A 24353-nucleotide genomic window follows, 5' to 3' on the forward strand; every position below is an offset into this window, starting at 1 on the left:
GGGTGATGATATGTCCAGGTTTGCATGAATTAGTGCTGGTTTATACCTGTTTCCTAATGTTAGTATAATGCTCTCCTCGCACGTGCACACTCTCTCTCTCTCTCAGTTACCCTATTTTTTTAAAATAATTATTTTATTTAACTTTATTTATTTGAATTCAACCAGAGAGAGACAGAGTGAGAGAGCAAGAAAGAAAAAGAAAGAGAAAGTGAGAAAGTAAGCCGCCAGGTCTAGGACTTGAACTGTAGTCGGTCATGGTCATATGGAAGTACAGCATCTTTTTTTTTTTTTTTTGGAGAGGTTTTTCGCTATAGGGCGTGTGCACTTGCCAGACAGACAGAGAGAGACAGAGAGACAGTCCCTTCTCCATTCTCCTCGGGATCTTGGGCATGCACACACACGCGCCCGGCGTGAGTTGTGAGTTCTAAGCCACCGGGTCCAGGACCGGAACCGCGGTCGACTACGTGGGAGTCCAGCGACATAGCCATTACGCTAACTGCTGGTTCCCCGAAGTCCAGCATCTTTAACTACCATGCCACCTGCCAGCCCCTCAGTCATCCTATTATGGACAATATATAGGCACTCTAAAATGCCCTGTGGGGCAGGGGGTGTCTATAAGTTTTAATTCTAGTAATTAAAAGCATTTTAAAATTATTCTTGTCTTGGATTTTCTGACTTTAAAGTGTACAAAATACCACAGAAACCACAAAGAGCTGTTAATTTGGGGAACAATAGCTTTTAGGTTTCTATCTGTTGGTCATTGTTCCTCTAGAGTAATGGTTTCCAACTATGACTGCATTAGAATCAGCTGGTAAGCTTTTGTACAAGTAGCGTTTCATGGATTCATCACAGTCCCCTACTCAGTTTGTATCAGAGTTTGAACTTGACATTTTCAAAATACAGAAATGCGTGCAGTGCAGGTGTACTGGGCAACTTGAGCAGCAAGCTTTTAAAATTAATGTAGAGAAGAACATTTCTTTCTGTTGTTTAGTTGGCATTTGGGGGATTTGATGGTGGCCAACTGGGTCCTCAAGGGTGTGCCTGGCATTGACCTGAGCTGCCTTTTTGTTTCAGATGTCATCTGGGTGATTCTCAGTGTGGAGGTGGGTGGACTCTTAGGAGTAACGCAGCAGCTGTCATCTTTTGAAACGGAGTTCAACACACAGCCGCATCGCAAGGTAGAAGGAAACTTCAACCCGTTTGCCTCTCCCCAAAAGAACCGACAATCAGATGAAAACAACTTAAAAGACCCTGGGGGTTCCGAGTTCGACTCGATCAGCAAAAACACATGGGCTCCTGCTCCTGACCAAACCGAGCAAGATCAGAATAGACTCTCACAGAACTCTGTAAATCTGTCCCCCAGCAGTCACGCAAACAACTTATCAGTAGTGACTTACAGTAAGGTAGGTGCCCTCGGAGAAGAGGAGAAGGGGTAGGTGGCGGGCCTTGGGAATCGTGATACCCCTTCATGGCAAACCTGTAATCCTAGACTGCCACTCCCCGGAGGAGGTTCTTTTAAGACTGCTTAGCTCTCCTGCCAACTGCAACAACACAAGAACCTACCCCTTCTCCCCTCCCCCCACCCCATCTTCATCCTGTGGATGTTGCCTCATCCACACGTATAATTTACTGTCTGTCTGCTCTGGTTTGGGTGTTGAAAGAGCAAAGTTCTTTACCTTTAAAAAGAGTGTCAAAATATCACCAGCCATATTTCCAGCATAAATGTGTACCTTAGAGCAACAACACATATGGGAATTTGTTCCTACTTTGTATTTTTGTTTTGTTTTAGTCTGGTTTTGGGAGGGGTTTTATTTGTTTTTCTGAAGAGAAAGACAAGCTCACTTATTTACTCTAAATGCTGCTCTTGGGCTTTCACTTTATTTACCCTGTGCATGTCTTGTTCCTGTCTTCTTATTCTGTTACAGCCCATTGACTTCCTCATCCACATCCCAGAGAGGCCCAAGTGATATTTTGACTTTTCCAAATGTGGAGAATGAGTGAGAGAGAATTGTTTGTTGAGCTAGCTGTGATTTAAATACTCCAGTTGTTGCGAGGTGCTCTTGCAGGTGTTTAATTTCTTGATCGAGTCCTCGATGCTGGTTGATAAACAGCACCTTTTGCACTCCACTCCGTGGGTGATGGTTCCTGGTCGTTGGTGTTGGTTGGCTGAATAAAGCCTGATGCTGAGAGCGCACTGTGGGAGGCAGCTCAGGTGGCAAGTCCTATGAGCTCCTGTACATCCTGCTCTGAAGCACTGCTGTGCCCAGCAAGCTGTCTGTTGTCACACACCGTTAAACCTGCCCTTGCATTATGTGGACGTTCACCCTCAATTTCAAAAGTAAAGTTGACGTTTATTTGAGGGGCACGTTGCTTGGTATTTTTCTAACAATAGTTCATACGTGGTCTAGATCAAGAGACAGCCTAAGAAAAGAAACCGGTACTGTGAGCCCTCTCTCCACGTGGCCTAGTAAGAGGGACTTCATCCGGTAGCAGCGTCTCACGAAGGATCGGTTTACCGGTTGATTGGACGGTCATTGCACAGGATTTTGTAGAGTCATGTTAGTTGTATAGGATATCAGAAAAGTAAACTGGTAAGGCAGTAAGCTGCCTGTGTTTGAGGAAAAAGTTTCCATATCTTAACATTCTAATAAATAAAAGACTTTCTTCTAAGCTCCTGCTTCTCCAGTTTTTTCTTTCTTAATTTAGCCCTATAGAGTCTATGAATGTTCTGGGTTGTAAATAAGCTAGTCCTAGACTAAGCATGCCTTGTTATAATGGGAACTTGAGGCAGTTGAGTTTAATGGGAAGATACAAGTTGGTAGAGGCAAAACCAGGAGTTCCAGTTCTTTCTAAAAGGGAAGCCGCTTTATTCATCCATGAGCCCTTTGTGTCAGTCATTGCTGTAGTCCTAGGAGAGAGACTGGTGTTCTGGAACATTGTGCTCATCTCCCAGAGGTGGGAACCCAGTACTTGTTCTCCTTTCCTGTGAGGACCTGTGCGTTTTAACTTGTTTAGAATCATCTAACTTTATTTATTTTGATTTGAGCAGAGAGGGACAAAGTGAGAGAGAGGGAAAGTGAGAAAGCCAGCTGCCAGGTTCAGACCTTGAACCACAGTCGGCCATGTGGGAGTCCAGCACCCTTAACCACCATGCCACCTGCCGGTCCTGACCTGTGCATTTTAACCAGTGCTCATCCTCGGGGGTGAGGTGGGAGTGGACTGGGATTTTCTGCCAACCTTAATTAAGGACCTACCAGGTGCCGCTTCTTTTGGAAGGCCTGGACTATGGAAGCTGTTGACGGTGAGGCCAGTGAGGTATTTTTTGAAGTTGGTAAACTCATAATAGTATATTACCTATTGGGTCATCAGAAAAGTTATGAGATATTTTTCTGTTTTTTCTATGCAAAAATGCATCATGACTTTTCTGACAACCCAATAATTTTTAAAGTAGATTTGATAAAAATCATTTAGAGGTAACATTTGTGACAACTATAGAGAAAAGATTCCCACCACAGATAATAGCTAAGAAGACCATAATGCACTGAAAATGTAAAACTTAGATCCCAAAGAGAAATTGGGGTCTTTTTTCGTTTCCTTTTTTTTTTTTTGAGAGTTTTTTTGTTTGTTATTTTTGTTTTTTGCTACAGGGTGCGTGCGCTCACCAGAGAGACAGAGAGGCAGACAGCGAGAAATCACCCCTCGGGAAGATGGCCACGCCACAATCCCTTCTCCTCCACTCTCCTCTCAGGATCTTGGGCACGCACGCACACGCGCCCGGCATGAGTTTAAGCCACTGGGACTGGGACTCGAATCGCGGTAGACTACATGGGAGTCCAGCGACATAGCCATTATGCCAACTGCTGGTCCCTTTTCTTTTCTTTTTTAATTGCCAAGGTACATGTGCTTTCCAGAGACATAGAAAGTCGGAGAAACAGCCCTCAAGGGGCATAGTCACCCCACATAGTCACCCTTCCCCATTTCTCTATTCTATTGGCCTTTGGGACACACATGTTCCTCTATGCTTTTCAAAACTACTGGGGCCACGTGGGATCAAGTTCCCTTAACCACCAGGCTATGGGGATGGCCCTCCTTTTTTTTCTTAATCTAAGCAGGTTCTTACAGAGCATTTATATGAAACATTCAGCACATTCTTTGAAAGCATTTCTTGCTAATGTTGAGTCAGCTCCATCTCCTTGGGTTCCTCAGGAATAGAATAGCATGTAGGTAGTCGTAAGTCTTTGTTAACACAGCTGTGCACTGTTGGGAGCAGTGCACGTTGTGCAGAGGAAGGCTCGAGAATAAGAGACGTGGTCCCTACCCATCAGAAGCTGACAGTACAGCGGGGAGCCAAAACATGCACAGCGCAGTTAGGGAACGGATCAGTCAAGGTGAGTGTGAATTTGGTCACCAGAGAGCAGTGTAGTTGATGCTAGGGGCTGTAATGGAAGGAATGGTGGGATTTGGAAAGACAGACATCAAGGACTGTGGATGGAGAATAGATGAAGTGCTTGAGGGCAGAATGAATAAGGGACCTGGGTCAAGAGGTATGGGTGATGGACCATGGGAGATAGCTTCAGTCAGTTTCTGTATATTTCTGAAGAGTAATGGCTTTGAAAAGAATTGGGGCTACCTTCCAATGGGCACAAGTAGACATCTGTTATAAACCTTTGCCGAAGTAAGACTCAAAACCAGAGAAAGTCCTAAATGCTTACGTTTGACTTGAGAATATACGGTGTATTTTTAAAGATGGGCATCTGCAGTTCTGCAGTGTATGCCCAACAAAGTGGTGAGATCAGGTGTACACTGGAGTTACTTTTTACCTGTTCCTGTGAGCCAGCTGTGTTGCCAAGAACTTTCCATGTATCATCTCATTTTTGGTTGCAGGAACAAGCTAGCTTGCCTCCAGGAGCACATAGCCATTGAGAGGCAGAGCTGGGACTCAGATCTCTGTGTGCCACATTACTGAGAGCTTTTCCCGTGGGGCTGGATGGTCAGAACTGAGTTGATAGCCATACCATCAAGGTGAGAAAGGCAGACAGGAAGTAAGATGAGCAGCCCTAATTAAACTGAGCATTGCTTGTGGCATCCTCTTTTTGAAGAGCTTACCTTTTCTGGGTCTTTAAAGTAGTGACTTCTTTTCCTGGTTGATAAAAATAAAAAGCTAATTTTTAACTCTCAGGGTACATAGCCATTTGATATTCATAATCAGCATCCCCTTTTTATTTATGAGTGAATAGAAAGGAAGAAAGAAAGTCCTGGGGCCCTGGAGTTGGAACACGTTTTGGGTTCGCTCCAGTCGCCGTCCGTATGGATGGGTCGGAGGAGTGCCTGATGCTCTGGGGTCAGGATCACCGAGCTGGCAATAGATCCGGTTTTCTTAGAGAAGTCTCAGCCTGCCCTCAAGGCTGAAAAAGAGCATGGTCCTCTCGAAAGCCCCAGATCACAGTTTTCGAAGGCATAGTTTCCCGCTGCCACCATGGTTACAGTCTGACTTACCAAGATTGGTAGGATGAAATGAAAAGATTGCCTCAGGTACCTGCTCCACGAGGGCTAGGTGGATAAGTCCACAAAATGGCACAAAATGGCACGTCTTCCAGTTACATGCATGGACACCCTGGACTCCTTCCCCAGCTGCTCTTGAATACGCTGTCTGGACTCATCTTGGCAGAGGGAAGCCCTGGGTTGGAAACACTTGCTCTAGCTGTAACCTGCAGCCCACAGGGCCTTGGCCCTGTGGCTGTGTGAGAGCTGTCAGAGGGAGTCAGAAAAATAAGTATAGGCTAGCTTGCTCCAAAGAGGCACAAGTCTATCTCCTTGCTTTTGTTAGAAATTGGCTGGTGTCATTGTTAGCTCAGTTGTGGCCAACCTGTCCCAAGTGAACAATGAGATAAGTATTGGTGAAGGTTAGCAGTGTTTTTGTTTGTTGTAAGAATTATTTCATTTTATTTACTTTTTTGTTTTAGAGGTTTTTGCTATAGGGTACATGCACTCACCAGGAAGACAGAGAGAGACAGAGAGACAGAAAGCGAGAAATCACCCCAAAGGGGGCATGGCCACACCACAATCTCTTCTCCTTTCTCCTCTTGGGATCCTGGGCACGCATGCACATGCACTGGTGCAAGTCTAAGCCACCGAGTCCAGGACTCAAACCACATGAGACTCAATTACATGGGAGTCCAGCAATATAGCCATTATGCCAACTGCTGTTCCCAACGATTCTTTTTTTTTTTTTTAAGAATTTATTTATTTATTTAATTCCATTTGTTGTTGTTATTATTATTACTTAATTTGGCCAGAGAGAGACAGAGAAAAGGAGAGTGAAAAAGCAAGCCGCCAGATCTGGGACTCGAACCATGGTCGACCATGTGGGACTCCATTGCCTTTAACCACCACCCCACTTTCCAGCCTCTATTTATGATTATTCGTAATTTAACCAGAAAGTGAGAAAGCAAGCCACCAGGTCCAGGACTTGAACTGTGGCCAGTCATGTGGGAGTCCATCGCCTTAACCACCACACCTGCCAGCCCCCAGCAGCTGTTTTAATTAACTCTTTCTATGCGATTAGCTCAAGAGCCTCCGAGGACCAGCAGTCACGGTAGGATAGGTACACACACTGTTGACCCAAGGCTAGTCTTGGCATGAATTCTAACGCTCTGACTCATCTCTGGAGGCCAGGGTAGCTTCTGTGTGGACAGTGTGAGCAAAAACTGTTTACAGAGGCATGGGAGGGGGCTATTAAAATTGGTTACGTTATTTCTCGTATGCCAGTAATATTTTAAATCTCTAAATGTTCTGTAAGAAGGCCTCACAGACCAAGACACCAAATGGTCTGATTCAGGACAGCTGGGAGTAGTAAGTGTGGCTGCAAAGACTGAGGGCTGTCCTTCAGGATAGCCGAACGCTTCATTCCTTTTTCTAAATGAGTAGTATTTCCCACTGGGGCAGCTGAAAAGGACTCTAGATTCATTTATTTTGCTACTTGGACTCTGGCTCTTATTTTGTGTTTGTTCTTACTTCAAAAAGAAAATAATGTCAGAGGCTGGTGTACGTCAGTACTCCTTTAACTGCGGTCTGAGATTACAGTCTGAGCCACTGTTACTACTTCCGCCAAGTGCCAGTTCAGGAGAGACTTGAGATTATCTTTGTGAGGAGGTCCATTCCGCTTCCCGTCAGCCGCTGCCGAGTGCCATCTGCCCTGCCTGCCCACACCCCCACCCGCTCCTCTTCCTCCCTCTCTCTGGCAGCCACCCTGTAGAGTATTTGGGATGTGGATTTGGAGCAGGAGTTAGTCTGCTTTTATTCCATTAGAAAACAACTCTCGTTCTAACCTGCTGCTATCTGTGTCGACTAAGGCACAAAAGAGTTATTTTCTAGCCATTTAGATGAAGTTTTAGAAATAATAATAGGGACTCCTGGAGGAAATTGAGGAAAGACAGATCTGCTTTGCGGGCCTGAAGGTGTAATGGAGTGTGGATCTTATTACCTACTATCTACTTCCACGTGACCAGTAAGTGAACGTAATCCGTAAGGATGGGATTTGAGTGACTTAGTGGAATTGGGGCCAGCATTTGCCTAGTTCCAAGGGCACTGAATCGGACCAGAGCCAGGTGGTGGGTGTTCTTAGCTGGGTTGATTATGTGAGGCACTAGAGGGCACCACTGTAACCACCAAGTCTCCGCTCTTACGTGAAAGGCTTAAAGATGGCTGAGGGGGACCGACAGTTAGTGTAACGGCTGTGTCACTGGACTCCCACGTAGTCCACTGCCGTTTGAGTCCCGGACCCAGTGGCTTAAAGTCACACCAGGTGTGTGTGCGTGCGTGCCCAAGATCCCGAGAGGAGAATGGAGAAGAGATTGCGGTGTGGCCATCCCCCCGGGGGCGGGGGGTGGGGGTGGTGATTGTTCACGTCTCTCTGGCGAGCACACGTGCCCTATGGCAAAAACCTCTCAAAAAATAAAAAAAGATGTTCAGAGAGAAGCTGGAAGGCAAACTGTGTCATTTTATCTAGCTTGTGTTTTCCTCGGGCAAAGGGCAAGTAGCAAAACCCCATTCCTAGGCCAATGAAAGTACAGTAATGGGGCTGTGATAGTACTGCTTACTGGGTATGTGCTGTGGTAAGCACTGTGCTGAGGAGTTTCTAACGTAACTGTGACTATTACTGTCGGTATACCTAATCTAAGAAGTGAAAGCTTCTGACAGAAATCCCCGTTGCCGTTAAGCCTGCCGACCTCCAGTTGTGTTCCCCAGAGACGTGGGCTCAGTGCTCAACGTGCGTGACTTCCATTTCCTTCGCAAGTACTGCCACAGCATAGGACTATTATTCTCCCTCCTTTTTCCTCCTGAGGCTTGAGGTCTGCAAGTTTAATGACTGACTAGTCCAGGGCTGGCAGCTGGGAAGAGGTAAGACCAGGATGTGGACAAAAGCAGTTGTTCTGACTCCTGAGCCTCTCTGCTCCCATAGCATTGCACTGCATTGTTTCCTAATTGCAGTGCTCAAGCACACATGTTTACTAGCTAATTAGTGATCAAATTATGTGACTTCTCTTCTACTAAACCCCTTCTCCCACAAGCCACTACTTTCTCTCGAGGCTCCAGGAAGGGGAAAGATTCCCCTAGAAACATCCATGGTCACTCGGGTTTAGATTGTTCTTAGTCCTGAAATTTCCACTCACTCACTTCTGTGATAACATCTATACCTCTAGATTTCACACACATGCGTGCGTGCGCGCACACACACACACACACACACACAATTTATATTCCCTGATTGTGACCAAAAGATGCAGTCTGTGGGGTTTTATTTATTTATTTTTTTTTTTTTTTGCTATAGGGCACCAACACTGGGAAGAAACACTCCGGCGGGGAGTGGTGGGGAGAGGGGAGGGTCGTGAGATGGCCACACCACAATCACTTTTCCTCCATACTCCTCTCAGGATTTGGGGCGTGCACACACATACGCCTAGTGTGTTTCTCAAGCCTCCAGGTCCAGAACTTGAACTGTGCACCTAGCCACATGGAATCCAGTGCTTTAACCACTATTCCACACTATGGCCTGGAGTTTTATTTTTCTGAAACATATTTCATTTTTGGAGAGGTTTTTGCTATCGGGCACGTGCACTCACCAGAAAGACAGAGACAGACAGACAGAAAGCAAGAAATCACCCCCCAGGAGGAATGGCCACACTGCAATCCCCTCTCCTCCATTCTCCTCTCGGGATCTTGGGCACACATGCACATGCATCCAGCGTGAGTTTAAGCCACCGGGTCGAGGACTCAAACCGTGGTAGGCTACATGGGAGTCCAGTGACGTAGCTATTACACCAACTGCTGCCCCTCTATAACATATTTTAAATCTCCTTTTGAACATTCTGAGTATTTTAGAACCAGAACATATTTAGAGGCTGTCCTGCTGTTCCTTTAAAGTCAGGTTTTATCTCTGCAAAGGCTTTCTGGAGAAAGTGTTTTAGTCAGAGAGACAGCCAGTACAAGCCCTGAAGTGGAATTTGCCTGATGTGTTCAAGGAATAGCAAGAAGGCCAGTGCTAGGAATAGAGCGGCAAGGAGGGAGAGTAGGAGGAGATGAGGTTGAGGACAGAAACCAGGCCATGTCGGGCTGTGTGGGCTCTGGTAAAGCTTTGGGCTATTGCTCCCTTGGGAAGAAGGGAACCAGGAAAGGGTTTTGAACTGAGGGGTGATGTCTGATTTAATGCTGTGAAGGGCTCACTCTAGTTCTCGGGTGGCAAATACAGGACAAGGGTAGAAGCAGGAGCAGTGGGGAAGCAGTGAATCCAGGTGGAACGAGTGAGTGGTTTAGACTAGGCACAGCCCCAGAGGCAGGAGGAGTGGTCTCAGTCTACACCTCTTCTGCTCCTGGAACTAATAGAATTGACTAATAGACTGGAAGGGGGTGAGGGAGGGTAATCGATGACACTGAGGTGGGATGTTTTTGGTTTTGTTTTTGTTTTTAGTTTTTCTTTCTCCATGAACGAGAGAGACAGATGGCACTCCCAACAGAGTCCTCATGCAGGGGTCCAACCTCAGCTTCAGCCAGCCCCAGATCGTGGGGGGCACCCGTGAGCCTGGAGTGCTCAGAGTAGTCTCCTGATGCAGGTCTGAAACTCCCGTGGAGGGGCAGAGCGCTGAGTTACCACCGTGCCACTGTCCAGCCCCCAGGACCACAGTTTTGGCCTGAACCTGAGTGATTAGAAGGATGACATTGCCATCAACGGAGGGGAAGGACTGTGGTAGAAGTGAGGAGAGACTGGGGTTCTATTTTGGAGATTTCCTTAAATATCCACAGGGAGGTGCCAGGTGGGCTTTTGCCTGTCTAAATTGGGTGGAGTGTTAGAAAATTCCAGGTGAGATACAAATTTGGGGCTGTGTCACATGGATGGTAGCTAATGTTGAGAATGCTGCCGTCCCCAGATGATGAGTGTAGAACAGGGCTTCTCAGCTGACTGGCCAATACTGCTGACGTTTTGGACCAGGTAATCTTTGACCGTGGGGGCAGGAGGCTGGAAGGGTGTGTACCTTCTGCATTGTATGACCTTCAGCAGATCCCTGGCCTTTTCCTCTGGATACTAGTAGCTCCATCTTCCATCCCTCAGTATAACGACCCAGAATATCTCCAGACACTGCCTAGTGTCCCCTGAGGGCAAAATCTCCCCAACTTGTATAGAGAACAGGTGCCAAGGACTGAGCTTATTATACCATCTAACAGGAAGCATTTCTATTACCCAGATCACCTTTATTGCACTTAGAATCTTACTCAGAATTCACAGTACTTGTGACTTTGTGGTTAGAACCTCACTGGACAAGATAATAGGGAAGTGCAAGTGCCTTCCTCAGTCACACAGCGTGCCAGGGGCTGAGTCCGGTGTTCTCGACTGCACTGTGAGGAAGGTAGCTGCGGAGGGAGTGAGGTTTGTGGGCTGTCCTCTGAAGGTAGTTCATCCACTGAGAAGGTCATCTGCAGGAGCCTCCCGCTAAAGGTATTGTGGCCAAGGAGGAAGCAACACAGCATAACCGCGGGGCCTGCCTCAGTTCTCCTGCAGACTAGCACGTTCTATACCGGCAGGGGCTGCCAGGATATCTGAGGCTCACGATACTATGATGACTCTCTTTAGAAAATCCAAAAGAGCCAGTAAAGTCCTCCCAGCCTTGCTGTGTTTGCATTGGCATGGGTCACGTGTGCATTTTAAAAATAAGCAAACACCCTGGGCCTTAGAAGAATGTCTTTTGTTTGTAACATTACTATCTGAGAATAAAGAGTATCTCCAGGAACTGTCCCTCTGTGCCTCAACAGCCTGGAAGCTCTCTGGCTCCATCTTACTGCTTCGCGGCTCTGAGCTTGCTTTTAGACTGTTCGGGTGCTGAGCAGTCTGGTGTTCCCAGGATTGCTGGCATATTTCAGTTGTAAGGAAGCATTCTCTTCCCAATACTCTGAATTCAGCATTTTAATTTCTGGTGAAAATTCTCAAGGTAGGGACTGCTGAAATTACAGGTCCAAACAAGTAAAGTGTAATTCGGAAGTGTGAGATCAGTCTCCTGGTATAGATGCTCAGGTTTTAGATGACTTGTTCTCAGCTAAGTCTGCTGTAACTGTATTTTAACAAGGTGGTCCAGAATTAAGATTAAGAACTGTAGGGGCCAGCAGATGGCATGGTGGTTAAGGCACTATATTCCCACATGGCCGACTGCAGTTTGAATCTTGGACCCGGTGTCTTGAAAATCACGCAGGGTGTGTGCACGTATGTGCCCAAAACCCTGAGGGGGAATGGAGGGGAGATTGCAGTGTGGCCATCCCTTCCAAGGGATGATTTCTCACTTTCCTCTGTCTGTCTCTCTCTAGTGAGTGCACATGTGCTGTGATAGAAACCTAAAATAAATAAGATTAAGAGCTGTTGTACATCATGAAAAAGATGTGGGCTTCCTTAGAGCTCAGCTTAAAGTGAACCCCTTAAAACCTTGTGGACCATCTGCACAGGCTTGAGAGTCTTGGGCTTTTTGCTTTGATTTCACTGTGTAAGGCCCAGTTAAAACAGTTGGCTTTGTACAGAAGTAGGTTTGATACTATTCAATGAGTCAGGCCTCTTGGGTGTTCAGCTTGTGTTAGTCCTTATTTTCAAAGAATTTACTGGCCAATTGATGGTTTGGTGATTAAGGCTGGTTCCCAAGTGGCTGACTACACAGTTCAGTGCTCTGACCCAGCAGCTTGAAAAACACAGGCATGTGTGTGTGTGTGTGTGAAAAAACACAGGCATGTGTGTGTGTGTGCTCAAAATCTCAAAAGGAGGGAGAAATGGAAAAGAGTTTGTGGTGTGACCATCCCCAATGGAGAATGCTTTCACACACTTTCTCTCTCTCTCTCTCTCTCTCTCTCTCTCTGGCAAACATGCCCTCTAGCAAATAATAACAAAACTTACTCTCTGATTACATAGATGTGACTAGCCCATCGGGAGGAAGGAGAGCTAGTAATGACAGAGTGTGTTGAGTTCCAGTTCTAGTGTTTATAGAAGTTTGGAAGGAGAGAACAGTGAGGCTTGGACAAGTCAGGAAAGTGTTACCTTAATGGAGGGGATTTGAACTGAATTGGAGGGAAGAAGAACCACATGGAGGGCAGCCCAGAGGCAATCACGGGCAAGGTGTATTTATGGGACACTGGCCAGCCCAGCCCTGCTGTGATGAGCTTAAAGAGAGCGCGGTGAATTTTGAAGAAAGACCTTTGAAAGCCAAGCAAGGGTTAGGTCACGTTTAATGTGAAAGGAGATAGAGTGCCATTGTGCTTTGGAGCAGGGTAATGGCAAAATAAAACCAAATATGGTTGAATGGGACCAAAGAGAAGAGGCCCCATTCTCTTTCCTCAGCCTGCCATCTTGGAAGATGGGGAGTGATGCCTGTGAGTTAATCGTGAGAGAGACAGGGGGCACGATGGCTTATAAGGAAAAGGGAGTTGACAGAAGGTTACAGGAACTTGAAATCCTAACGGAAGTAGGACCAGAAGCCTCACCCTGTGTCCTAGCAGAATTCCCAGTTAACACCAGAGGCTCCATGACTAGGAACTTAGGTAAGCTTCTCTCCTTTGGGTGTCCTCCCACGGAGGTTCTTATCCGTTCTCTCTTCCTTTTTAGGAATCTCCTCTGCCCCAGGAGATGGTCTTGAGGAAGCCTTGTCTGCCAACATTCCCCACGGGTTCTAGCACCTTGTTTATTGCATGAGATCTTTGGAACTGGAATTCCAAAGAAGTAAATATTAGGTTGTCAGAAAACTCATGACATATTTTTCTGTGCAAAAATGCATCATGACTTTTCTGACTTCCTAATAGTTCACTCTGAAATTTTTATTGAAAGGGAAAGGATCAAATTTGTTTGAGTTTTATTTATGTTATATATATATATATATGGGGGGTAGGTGAAAGCTGTGGAAATTGCCTTTGGCCTTGGAGTGCTTTAGAAGGACAGGAGGATAGATGATGGAGGGAGGACAGAGGTGCAGGTGACAGAAGGAAGGACAAGGGTGATTGATGAAGGAAGGGTTGGATGCATGGGTGCAGGGATATTGAAAGGACAGATGAGAAGTCTCCAGCAGGACTGTAGACATTAGTTAAAAGCAACAGGAGACTTGTATTCAGAGGTAAGTATTAAAATTATTTTACAGGACTTTACAAAAATGTTCATAGTTAGAACTAGTTAAGCTTTTAATCAGTTTTGGCACATATTTTTCTGTGCAAAAATGCATCATGACTTTTCTGACTTCCTAATAGTTCACTCTGAAATTTTTATTGAAAGGGAAAGGATCAAATTTGTTTGAGTTTTATTTATGTTATATATATATATATATGGGGGGTAGGTGAAAGCTGTGGAAATTGCCTTTGGCCTTGGAGTGCTTTAGAAGGACAGGAGGATAGATGATGGAGGGAGGACAGAGGTGCAGGTGACAGAAGGAAGGACAAGGGTGATTGATGAAGGAAGGGTTGGATGCATGGGTGCAGGGATATTGAAAGGACAGATGAGAAGTCTCCAGCAGGACTGTAGACATTAGTTAAAAGCAACAGGAGACTTGTATTCAGAGGTAAGTATTAAAATTATTTTACAGGACTTTACAAAAATGTTCATAGTTAGAACTAGTTAAGCTTTTAATCAGTTTTGGCACAACCAGAAGGCTATCAGCTGAGCTTGCCCCATGATCAGCCATTATGCATAAAAGTAGGTTTATTTTCCGTTCTTTGGATGATTCTCACATGCGTATCTTCAAATTTTGGAGGACTGTCACGTGAAAGTGGCTCGAATACCAATGTTAAATTACCTGCAGAAGTATCCCTGCTATATCACCAGCAAGCTCTCCAAGCAGTTGGAAAAGACCCTGGCTTTTAGAGAAAGCTTAATACTCTTCCCATTACTCCAGACTCAGTTTTGTTTCTACTTAATGTGAAACTAGTGGGTTTGATCAGGGCCTCACCGGTGTCTGGCCCTTGCCAACCAGGCCAGGCTGTAAGCCAGGGCTTCCCCACGCCATGTTTGCAGGACAGGATCAGGATAGAACTTAGTACTAAAGCCTGGATTTTTCTGTGTTTGCATTCAGTGTCCGTCAGTGATACCGAGGAGCACTAGGCAGGCACAGCACTGGCGGGACTGGCTGGGACTGAGGAGGGCCTGTGGTGTTACCCGATGGTGCCGTCGGGATACACCGGAAAGCACGTTATTTCATAGCTACGCAGCAAATGCTCCTGTCTTCTATTAAGCTATGTGAAGACTTTTATTTACTTAAATCAAATCACAATAAAAGCAAAATAAAGATAGATAGGTGCAAGTTTTCATGCTGTGGTAGTTTATCTAAACAAGCTTTCATACGGAGAAAGAGTAACCTAAAAAGTTCTCATTGAGAGTTCCTCATTCTATTAGGAATTTCTGCCTACTTTACAATTTTTTTTTCTGGAAGGTTAAAAACAGCTGACTCATGGACCAGCAGTTGATCTAATGGTTATGTTGCTGTACTCCGATGTAGTCGACCATGGTTTGAGTCCCAGACCTGGTGGCTTAAACTCATGCCGGGTGTGTGTGTGTGCGTGCGTGCCCAAGATCCCAAGAGGAGAATGGAGGAGAAGGGATTGCACTGTGGCCATCCCCTCTGGGGGGTGATTTCCCGCTTTCTGTCTCTCTGCCTCTCTTTCTGGCGAGTGCATGTGCCCTATAGCAAAATCCTCTCAAAAAGAAAACAGCTGGCTTACCGTGCAGTGTATTTCACAGTTCATTATTCTTCTTTTATTTTTTTTTTAAATTATGAAAGTCCCAGGTCCAGGATTTGAATCACAGTCAGCCATGTGGGAGTCCAGCACTCTTAACCACCACACCACCTGTTGGTCCCTACAGTTCATTCGTTTTACTGATACTTAAGCACAAGGAATTGGCAGGAACAGGTTCCTTCCTCATTACTGGGGCAGTCTGCTCTCCTGATAGCACTGTACTACCTACTGTTGAAAAGTAAGGAATAAACTTTGAAGTTTATTCAGGCCAGCTGGTGGCATGGTGGTTAAGGTGGCTGGATCCCACATGACCAACTACACCATTTGAATCCTGGACCTGACAGCTTGGAAAATGTGCCCAAGCTATGCCTAAAATCCCAAAAGGAAAGAGAAATGGAGAAGGGATTGCAACATGACCATCCCCCATAGGGAGTACTTTTTCTCTGACTCTGTCTCTTTCTGGAGAGCACACATGCCTTCCTGGGGGAAAAATGTTTGAAGTTCATTCTAGGAGCCAGCAGGTGGCATTGTGGTTAAGGTACTGGACTCCCCACATGGCTGACTGTAGTTTGAGCCCCAGACCCGACAGCTTGAAAATCACCCCAGGCATTTGTATGTGTATGCACAAAATCCTTAGTTGAGAATGGAGAAGAAGGGATTGCAGTATGGGTGTCCCCTGGGAGGGAGGGGTTTCTCACTTTTCCGTTTTCTGTCTCTCTCCAGTGATCACATACACCTTATGGGGGGCGGGGGGTGAGTAACTGTAGCTAAAACAAAACTCGTTCCTATTTTTAGTTCTTTGGCGTACAGTTGATGTTTTCTCTCAGTGTCAGCTTTTAGTATCCTTTCTGGAAAGGTTATTTTGACTTCTGTATTATTTTAGGAAGAACTCCGAGATGTTAGAGTTAGGTGCGTCTTTACCCAAAATCACTGATAACCAGATCCCTGGCAAACGAAAAACAAATCAGAGAGACTGCAGTTATTTTTCAGTTTGTCTTGAGGACAGGATTGTAAGTACTGAAGCTTAGATTACCCCTTCAGGTGACTGTGATGGATGGGACTGAGCTTGTCTTTTATGTTTATAGATGTTCTTTTAAAATATTTTAGAAAGTTAGCCAAATTATGGCTTAGTGTAGTTACTACTGCATTATGGAAATGTGGTTCAGGGCCCAGCCCAACTTCTGTAGGCATCCTGCTGGCTGGAGGTAAAGGTCTCTTGTCCCCACACTGGTGAATGCAAAGCTTTCATGCATACAGACGACTCCCCTGCTTTCCCGCCAAGCTGAACTGAGATCCCAGTGTTCACTGCTATGACAGCCGTTCCGTCCCAGGGAAACTTAGGATAGGCTAAGGCAAAACAGGTAACACCTCCACCCCTGTGGACCTGAGCAGCATCTGTCCCAGCTGGTACAGGACTGCTCTAAGCAACGTAGCCTTTGAAAACCCATTTCTGCACAGGCTAGTAGGCCTTGAAGAGCTGGAGTGAGATAAGAGAGTTCTTTCCTGGGTTTAAGTAGTTATGCCCTCTGTTAGCATGGGTCACCAGTCTTGGTGCTAGTTCTTACGTGATGGGACATACTTCTCATAGAGGACGGTGGCCTTCTGCATCAAACTCACTGTTCTGTTTCCTTGTTTTTAACAGTTTTTGCTGTAAAGTATGTATGCTTGCCAGAGAGAGAAAGGGAAAGTAAAAAATCAGTCCCCAAGGGTGATGGCCTTGCTACAATCCTTGCTTCTCCATTCTTCTCTTGGGATTTTTGCACACATGCCTGGTATATTTTGAAGCCACCAGGTTCGAGACTCAAACCACACAGCCATGCAGGACCCAGCTGCCTTACCTACCACGCCACCAGCTAGCCCTGGTTTTGTTTTTCTGCCATAGAGAAAATCAGAGAGGGAGAAAGTGTCATGCAGTGGAGTACAGTCATGCCATAAGCTCTTCTCCTCCAGTTCTCCATCCTCTTGGGATTTTAGGCACACACACCTGGTGTGTTTTTTCAAGCTACCAGGACCAGGATTTGAACCATAGTCAGCCATGTAGGATCCATCTCCTTTAACCCAGTAGGCTATGTAATAGGCCCACTCATTAGGTTTTATGATTATGCGGAAGGCCTTGGGTTTTGCTTGAGTCAAAGCTGAATTCAGGCCTTGTGATACCTTCACGGTCATGTATTCCTTTGTCTGTTTTCCTTAGTAGGAGCAGCAGAACCGTTAGAGGTGATAAGTCGTTGTTGCCAGGTTAAAATATTGGGCATCTGTTTTTCCTAGATAAAGGTTGAAGAGTTGTTAGGCCCCAGAAGAAGTGAACATTATCTGTATTATCAAACCCTACTTTTAGGCTGGGCTGGAATTGGGGTGGCCACCAGAACTTGTTACACCCTGTCTTGGAACTCCAGCAGAAACTGAAATTTGTGCAGGCCTCTTATTTTCAATGTGCCTCCATCCCACTATTCAGAAAGGCACTTCCCGCTTGGCTGCCTGCCGCAGGACTCCCTGGACAAGCTGTTCTCGAAGTCTCCGCCAGACTTTTCCTCTACGACTGGTGTTGCGTTGCTTGTGTTCTGTGATCCACTTGGGACACCTGTAATCAATCCTGTATGTGAGGAATCTAGATCACGAAGCGATTTCGAAATAGAATTGGCTCCCTCTTCCTTCCTTGAAGTAAGGATTGTGAATGTGGGGAAAAGAGAACGAGAGCTTGTTCTAGGCCCCACCTTCTTGCACCAGCTGAGCATAAACACCTCCAGTATGCAGTTCCCTCGAGGAGAGGGGATTAGGTAGCCTTTTTCTTCCCCAAAGATGTGAGACCTCAGTCAATAAATAGAGGATCAACAGTGACCATAATCTGAGTTTACCACATGGAGTGGTCTGAGGGCCAGGCTAATCAAGTAGAGATCTGGAAATGCATATATACTTATTCCTCTCTCTGCCAGTTACATAGACCCCACCCTCCCCTTTTTTAAAGAGATTTTTGCTATAGGGTGTGTACACTTGCTGGAAAGACAGACAAATGGGAAACCACCTCCCAGTGGGGAGTGGCCATGCTGCAATCCCTTCTCTGTTCTCCTCTCAAGATTTTAATCACACATGCACAAGTGCCGAGCATGAGTTTCAAGCCACCAGGTCCAGGACTCGCACCATTGGTGGCCCGTGGGAGTCCAGCACCTTAACCACTATACTACCTGCTAGCCCCATGTAGACCCATTTGGTAGGCATAATTTCTCTTTGGCAAAATCATGTACACAGGTTCTTTAAACAGTTTATTAAAAAACACCTATTATGAGGACAAGCAGGTGACATAGTGGTTAAGGTGCTGGACACTTCCACATCACTGACTGCAGTTCGAGTTCCAGGCCTGGTGGTGCTTTCTCACTTTCTCTCCCTCTCTCTCTCAAATTAAAAATGAATGAATAAATAAAATTAATTCTAAAAGAAATGCATAGTATGGAAGAACAGTGCATGAATTTCAAATTTTTGCACCAAACTAAATATGCATTTTAATCTCTTTTCCATTCGGGACCAGCAGATGGTGTAATGGCTAAGATCATTGGACTCCCACGTAGTTAACCATGGTTTGAGTCCCGGACGCGGTGGCTTAAACTCACGCTGGGCGCATGTGCTTGTGAGCCTAAGATCCCGAGAGGAGAATGGAGAAGCGATTGCGGCGTGGCTATCCCCCCTGGGGATAATTTCTCGCTTTCTGTCTCTCTTTCTGGCAAGAACTGGCGCCCTATAACAAAAACCTCTCCCCCCCCTAAACACAAAAAATTTTTATTCTTCCATGAACTTTTTGAAGCCCCTACCCCCCCACCCCAATACTTTTTTCTCCAAGTATTGTAGACAAACAACAATGCCAATACTTGCTTTATAAAGGTCCACATAAAAATGTGTGGCGCTTTGGACTAGAAAGCAGTTAAAAGTTTTAAAGTAAAGGAAATAGTTCATAGAAAACAAATGTTTTCTGTTCTCTGTGCTTTTATTCCCCCACAGAGAGCTCTCTGAGTATTGGCTTGGTTCTAAATCCCAAGGGAATGTAAGCTTGTGTTGCTTTCTGGGTTCTGAATGAGTGAATGTTGGGAAGTGCTGAGTCAGAGACCTCCACTGTATGTGGCCCTCCTACTGGCCCTGCCAGGTGGGTCTCAGAGTCCCTTGTCTCCAGCCCACATTTGGCCGAGTGGGGTGCTCTGGCTGCTGGGATGGCTGCATGGTTGGCTGACCTGATGGCCCGTGCGCGGTGGCTGGGCTGGCAGTCATGTGCCGTTTTGGCATTATAAACATCAGCTGTTCCACGCACCAGCCGTGGCGTGATCAGGTTACTCTCCTCTTTGAACTTGGAGTTCAGGCTCATCCCCATGCCTCTCTGAGGGTTAAAGAGAACCTATTAAGTGCTACTGCAGCACCTGACGCATAGTCAGTGCTCTTTCAGTATGGGCCTGCCATCTCCCAGATAACCTCCTCAGGGTTTTCTGTTCAGTGGAGACAGCTCTGTGTCTGTGGGGCCTTGTGTAGAAAAACAGAAGGCAAGACCAGTTTCAGTAGTACTTCCCACTGAAAAAATGATGGGAGCTTTGATCTTGTGTTTCCAATTCCTGGCAGCTTTGACCACTGGCCTAAGCATGCCTGAAGGGCTATTTCTTAGAATACTGTTCTTCAGCCTTATGAGCCAGGTAGTTTGTGTCAACCCCTGTAATCTTTTTTCTCCTTAATTATTCATTTTATTTATATGTGTGTGTATATATATATATATATATAGTTCATGTGCTCACCAAAGAGAGAGAGAGAAAGAGAGAGAATGAATGCAAGCTGCCAGGTCCAGGACTTGAACTGTGAGCAGCCATGTGGGAGTCCAGCACCTTAACCACCACACCACCTGCTGGTCCCAGCTCCTGTGATCTTAAATCTGGAAAGATTTAAAGAGGAACCTGAGGTCCTTTGAGGGGAAGGGATCTCACTCAGGGTCACTTGGTGAGCTAATAAAAGCTGGGAGCAGAACCCAGATCAACGCTTAGTTCTGCCCATCCTGTATCTCCCTTCAGTGGAGACTGGAGGGGCTGTATGTCTCCAGCCAACTACCTCTGGAGAGCTCGGCCTTTCCCAGGACCTGGGAGGCTGGGACCAGATGGATGGCATGACTCACATACTGGGTCCTCAAGCCTAAGCAGCTATTTAAAAACTTGGTTTTGGAGAGGCCAGTTTTCCTCTGATTTAAAGAGTCTGACACTCCAGATAGTAGTCTGAGAAATAAGCTGTCCTTCAGAGATACAACAGATATTTACCAAGGGCCATGCTAAGTGCTAGAGAGATAGCAGCAAACAAAACAAAGTCATACTGAAAAGGGATCTAATCTTTGGCAGCCCAGTAACCAAGCATCTTCTTTTATTTTCAAAGAAAAGTGTGTGTGTGTGTGTGTGTGTGTGTAAGAATTATTTAATTAATTATTCATTTATTTTAATTTGACTAGAGAGGGACAGAGAGATTCTTGACATAGGGACCAGGTGGCCTGCTTTCTCACCTTCTCTTTCTCTCTCTGGAAAGCACACATGCCCTATAGCAAATGAATAATAAATAAATAAAGTGAAAAAGGAAGCTGCCAAGTCTGGGACTCAAACCACAGCCAGCCATGTGGGAATCCAGTGCCCTTAACCACCATGCCTCCTACCGGCTTGAAATGTGTTATTTCTTAAAGTGATTAAATTCAGACTCTGCCCACTACTGGAAAATGTCATCTCAGTCATTCTTGTGCTTCCCCAATCCCAAGTTATGCCTAGATTCAGGATTATTAACTGTTGTCCAACATCAGGAAGCCCCCTCTGACCACTTGTCACGATTACTCATGTTCTCCTAACCCATTTGATCTCTCTAGTCCAGGGACCCTGCCTCCTTCTAGGCCAGTTTGGGATGTTGGACCCTCATAAGGCTGTTCACCAATTACTTCGGTCCTTTTGGACCTTGGCATTGACTGGTCTTACCAAGGAGCACAGTGGGGAGAAAGGGGCAGGCCCAAAAGAGGGCCATGTCATCCTCAAGTGTGTTTCTGCAGCTGCTTTTGGTGTCAGCATGTTTTGGTGCCTGATTTTTTTTTTTTTTTGAGAGGTTTTTGTTATAGGGCACGTGTGCTCGCCAGACAGACAGAGACAGAGAGACAGAAAGCGAGAAATCACCCCCCAGAGAGGATGGCCGCGCCGCAATCCCTTCTCCTCCATTCTCCTCTCAGGATCTTGGGCACGCACGCACACACGCCCGGCATGAGTTTTAAGCCACCGGGTCCAGGACGCAAACCGCGGTCGACTATGTGGGAGTCCAGCAACATAGCCATTAACGCCAACTGCTGGTCCCGGTGCCTGATTCTTGACATAGGGACCCAGGTGGCCTGCTTTCTCGAAACCGTCTCTTTTTCTCTCTCTCTGGCAAGCACACATGCCCTATAGCAAATTAAAAATAATAATAATAAATAAAATTAAATAAAGACTAAAGCTTTTTTTTTTTATGCAGCCAACCGGCATATAAAGTGTTTTATCACGTGGCAGTGGACAGGCAGCATGGGAGAATGAAGAACACTGCCATCCATCAGATTTGGTTTGAATCTTGGCTCTGTCTCGCACTAACTGTGTGACCTTGAGCAAATCCCTCAGTCTCTGCAGTAAAACGCGCATTGTCAAGTGGGTATGACAGTACTCAGCTTGGCTCTTAGGGCAGAGATGAGGACTAAACGGCGTATGACCAGCCGCCACCGTGCCGGGTCCCCAGGTGCCGAGTGGCTGGTTGCTGTTTCTGCCGCAGTGTTTGTCCGTCCAGGCTGATGGCCTGCAGGAGCCTACGTCTCCAGTCTAGGCACAGAAGGTGGTGTACGAGGGTCTTTAGCAGAGAGGGTGGGAAATTATCACCCAGGAAATGGAAGAGCTTTGTTACCTGAGGGGAAGAGGGTCAGGACTGACTGATCTACCGGTTGAAAGATGGGGAGTCTCTGTCCAGCCTCCCTCTCTTTGGATGACATGAGTCAGTGAGAAATTTAGCAACTTGAAGTGTCCTGACCTTTGGCCTGCTGAGGTTTCGGGGGCGAGAACGACCCTCCGGCCTTGTCTGTGCACTCGGGCCTCCTCCTGGCTCATTGGGAGCCACTCGGTTTGGTTGTCAGGTTACGCTGCCATGTCTGCCATCACTGACTGTCTTCACTCTCTTCCAGGGGCTCCACGGGCCTTACCCCTTCGGCCAGTCTTAAACGGGTGTCAGCAAGAAGAAAAATTAACAAAAGACAGAAGGCCTGACTTTGGGGGGGAGGGCAAGGGGCTCCTCTGGATTGCAGACCACATCGCACGGACCCCTGGCTCTGCCCCCATCCTGGAAGAAGCGGAAGAAGCAGAACAGACTAGTTTTGAGTAAACTCAGTATGCATGTGTGAATGCTGAATCGCAGGAATGGTGTTGAGGCTACCAAGAAGAAATCCATGCAGCCACCTTGGCTTTTGTGTATTAGGCGTCAGTCGAACAAGGCGTTAGGTCACTTGGGAAGGTGAAAGAAAAAAGTTGAAAATGGAGGGAAAAAAGCCATCTTTTTAAACAAAAATTATTTTGCCTACAGAGAGGTTGTAGTTTTGAGCACACGTTAATTTTTTTCCTCTTTCCCCACTTTTATTTTTTTAAATAAGGGATACATACTCTGTAGAATAGTGCTTGCTCTGGAAGCAGTTCGGGTTCGAAGCTGGCGTGGCATTTGGGGACTCTGCGGGTCAGTGCTGCAGGAGCACATCTGCCGTGCCACATGACTCCAGGAGTCTCTGACCCCGTTTGTTTTTAATGGCATCAGTTATCACCCTTTCCTCCTCTTTTCTCTTTAATCTTCTGTTGATTTACACCTTTGACATTTGTATTCATCAACCTTGTGGCTTGTCAGCATCAGAACCTCTCAGAAGACCAAACTTCCCTGTGTGAGCAGCAGAGGAAGCCTGGAAGACTGGTCTCGAGTGACAGTTTCTGAGGCCGAGAGGTGTCCTGTATACACGTTTTATGGTTCAGATTACTTTTCTTCCATGTGTCTCTTGGCAGAGAGAAATGCCATCACGCTTACTGCTCTTTTGGATTCTTCCTGCAGTGCTCCCCACTCCCTCTGGGAACAGCGCCTCTGTGCTGCGTGTTTGCGTGCACCATGCGCGCATGCACGGGTGTTGGTGCAACTCACCAGCAAGTGTGCCGCAGGCAGATGTGACGGCGCCCACGCTTCTCTGTTGTCACACAACTCGCTTCCCTGTGTTTCCCTTCGATTGTCATTTTGGTGTTTTCACAGCCCATTAGTGGAGGCTGAGCTGTTAAGGTATGAAAATACAGCCCTAGATGGGGACTCTGTCACGGAGAAGGGCCGGTCACTGACTGCGTGGTCTCGGAGACCACACTGAGATGGACATGAGAGGACCCACCCTGCCCTGTCCTCAGCAGGATGCTTGGTTGTTGGTAGGGAGATGGGCAGGGGGGCGGCCCAGCTGGCGCGGAGGCTGATTAGCTGGCTGCTCAGTCGGCGGGTGCCCCCCAGTCCCGGCACCCTGTGGATTCCGAGCAGGTTGAGATGTGGAGATCTCCTTGGGAAACTTGAATCAGGCTAGAACAGCTGTCTGCCAAAGATACAAGAATATGCAAAGTCCCTCTTCTCTTCTCACCCCTCCTTCCCTGAGTCTGAGTTGGTTTGAGAGCGGGGATATGGGTCTAGGGTGCGGTTGCAGGTCACCTGCTGTGGCCACGCCCCATCCCTCCTGGGGTGTGAAACAAGCAGGGGACCAGGTGCGAGTGGCTGCAGCAGGTCGTGTAGCCGGGGTGTGGGTGAAGGTCTGCCTGCCTGTCTCTGTCTGGGTGTCTGAGTTCCAAAAATCGTGTGGTGTTTGTCCTCCTCATCCTCTTCAGAGACTGTTGTTTTTTAAAGCTCGATTGTGGGAAGGAAGGCTTGTATGAAATCCCCCTTCTCCTCCCTGCCCCTCTCAGAGTAGAAGGGGGCCTCAGCACTGGCCCACTGGAGAAGCCCTGGGGGAGGGTGGAGCTGGCCTGCAGGGTAAAGGAAAAGCAGTGCCCCTGGCCTGGGCTAGACTGGCACCTACTTGAGCCCCTCCTTTTGCTGCGCACGCATGCATG

General features: G+C 46.6%; 1 protein-coding gene across 2 annotated transcripts in view; it reads left to right on the top strand.

The window, feature by feature from the left end:
• ILRUN (inflammation and lipid regulator with UBA-like and NBR1-like domains) overlaps positions 1–23806 on the top strand; it is a gene marked incomplete in the record, with an annotated part of 119891 nt that extends 96085 nt beyond the window's left edge. Inside the window, 2 exon segments of one of the 2 annotated variants that reach the window (XM_027770210.1) lie at positions 1075–1403; positions 22424–23806. In XM_027770210.1, coding sequence (XP_027626011.1) covers positions 1075–1403; positions 22424–22459 — 365 coding nt within the window. 2 annotated transcript variants of the gene reach the window in all.
• Positions 23807–24353: the final 547 nt, after the last annotated feature.

Source organism: Tupaia chinensis, unplaced genomic scaffold (assembly GCF_000334495.1).
Source record: "Tupaia chinensis unplaced genomic scaffold, TupChi_1.0 Scaffold000116_1, whole genome shotgun sequence".
NCBI classification, from domain to species: Eukaryota; Metazoa; Chordata; class Mammalia; order Scandentia; family Tupaiidae; genus Tupaia; species Tupaia belangeri.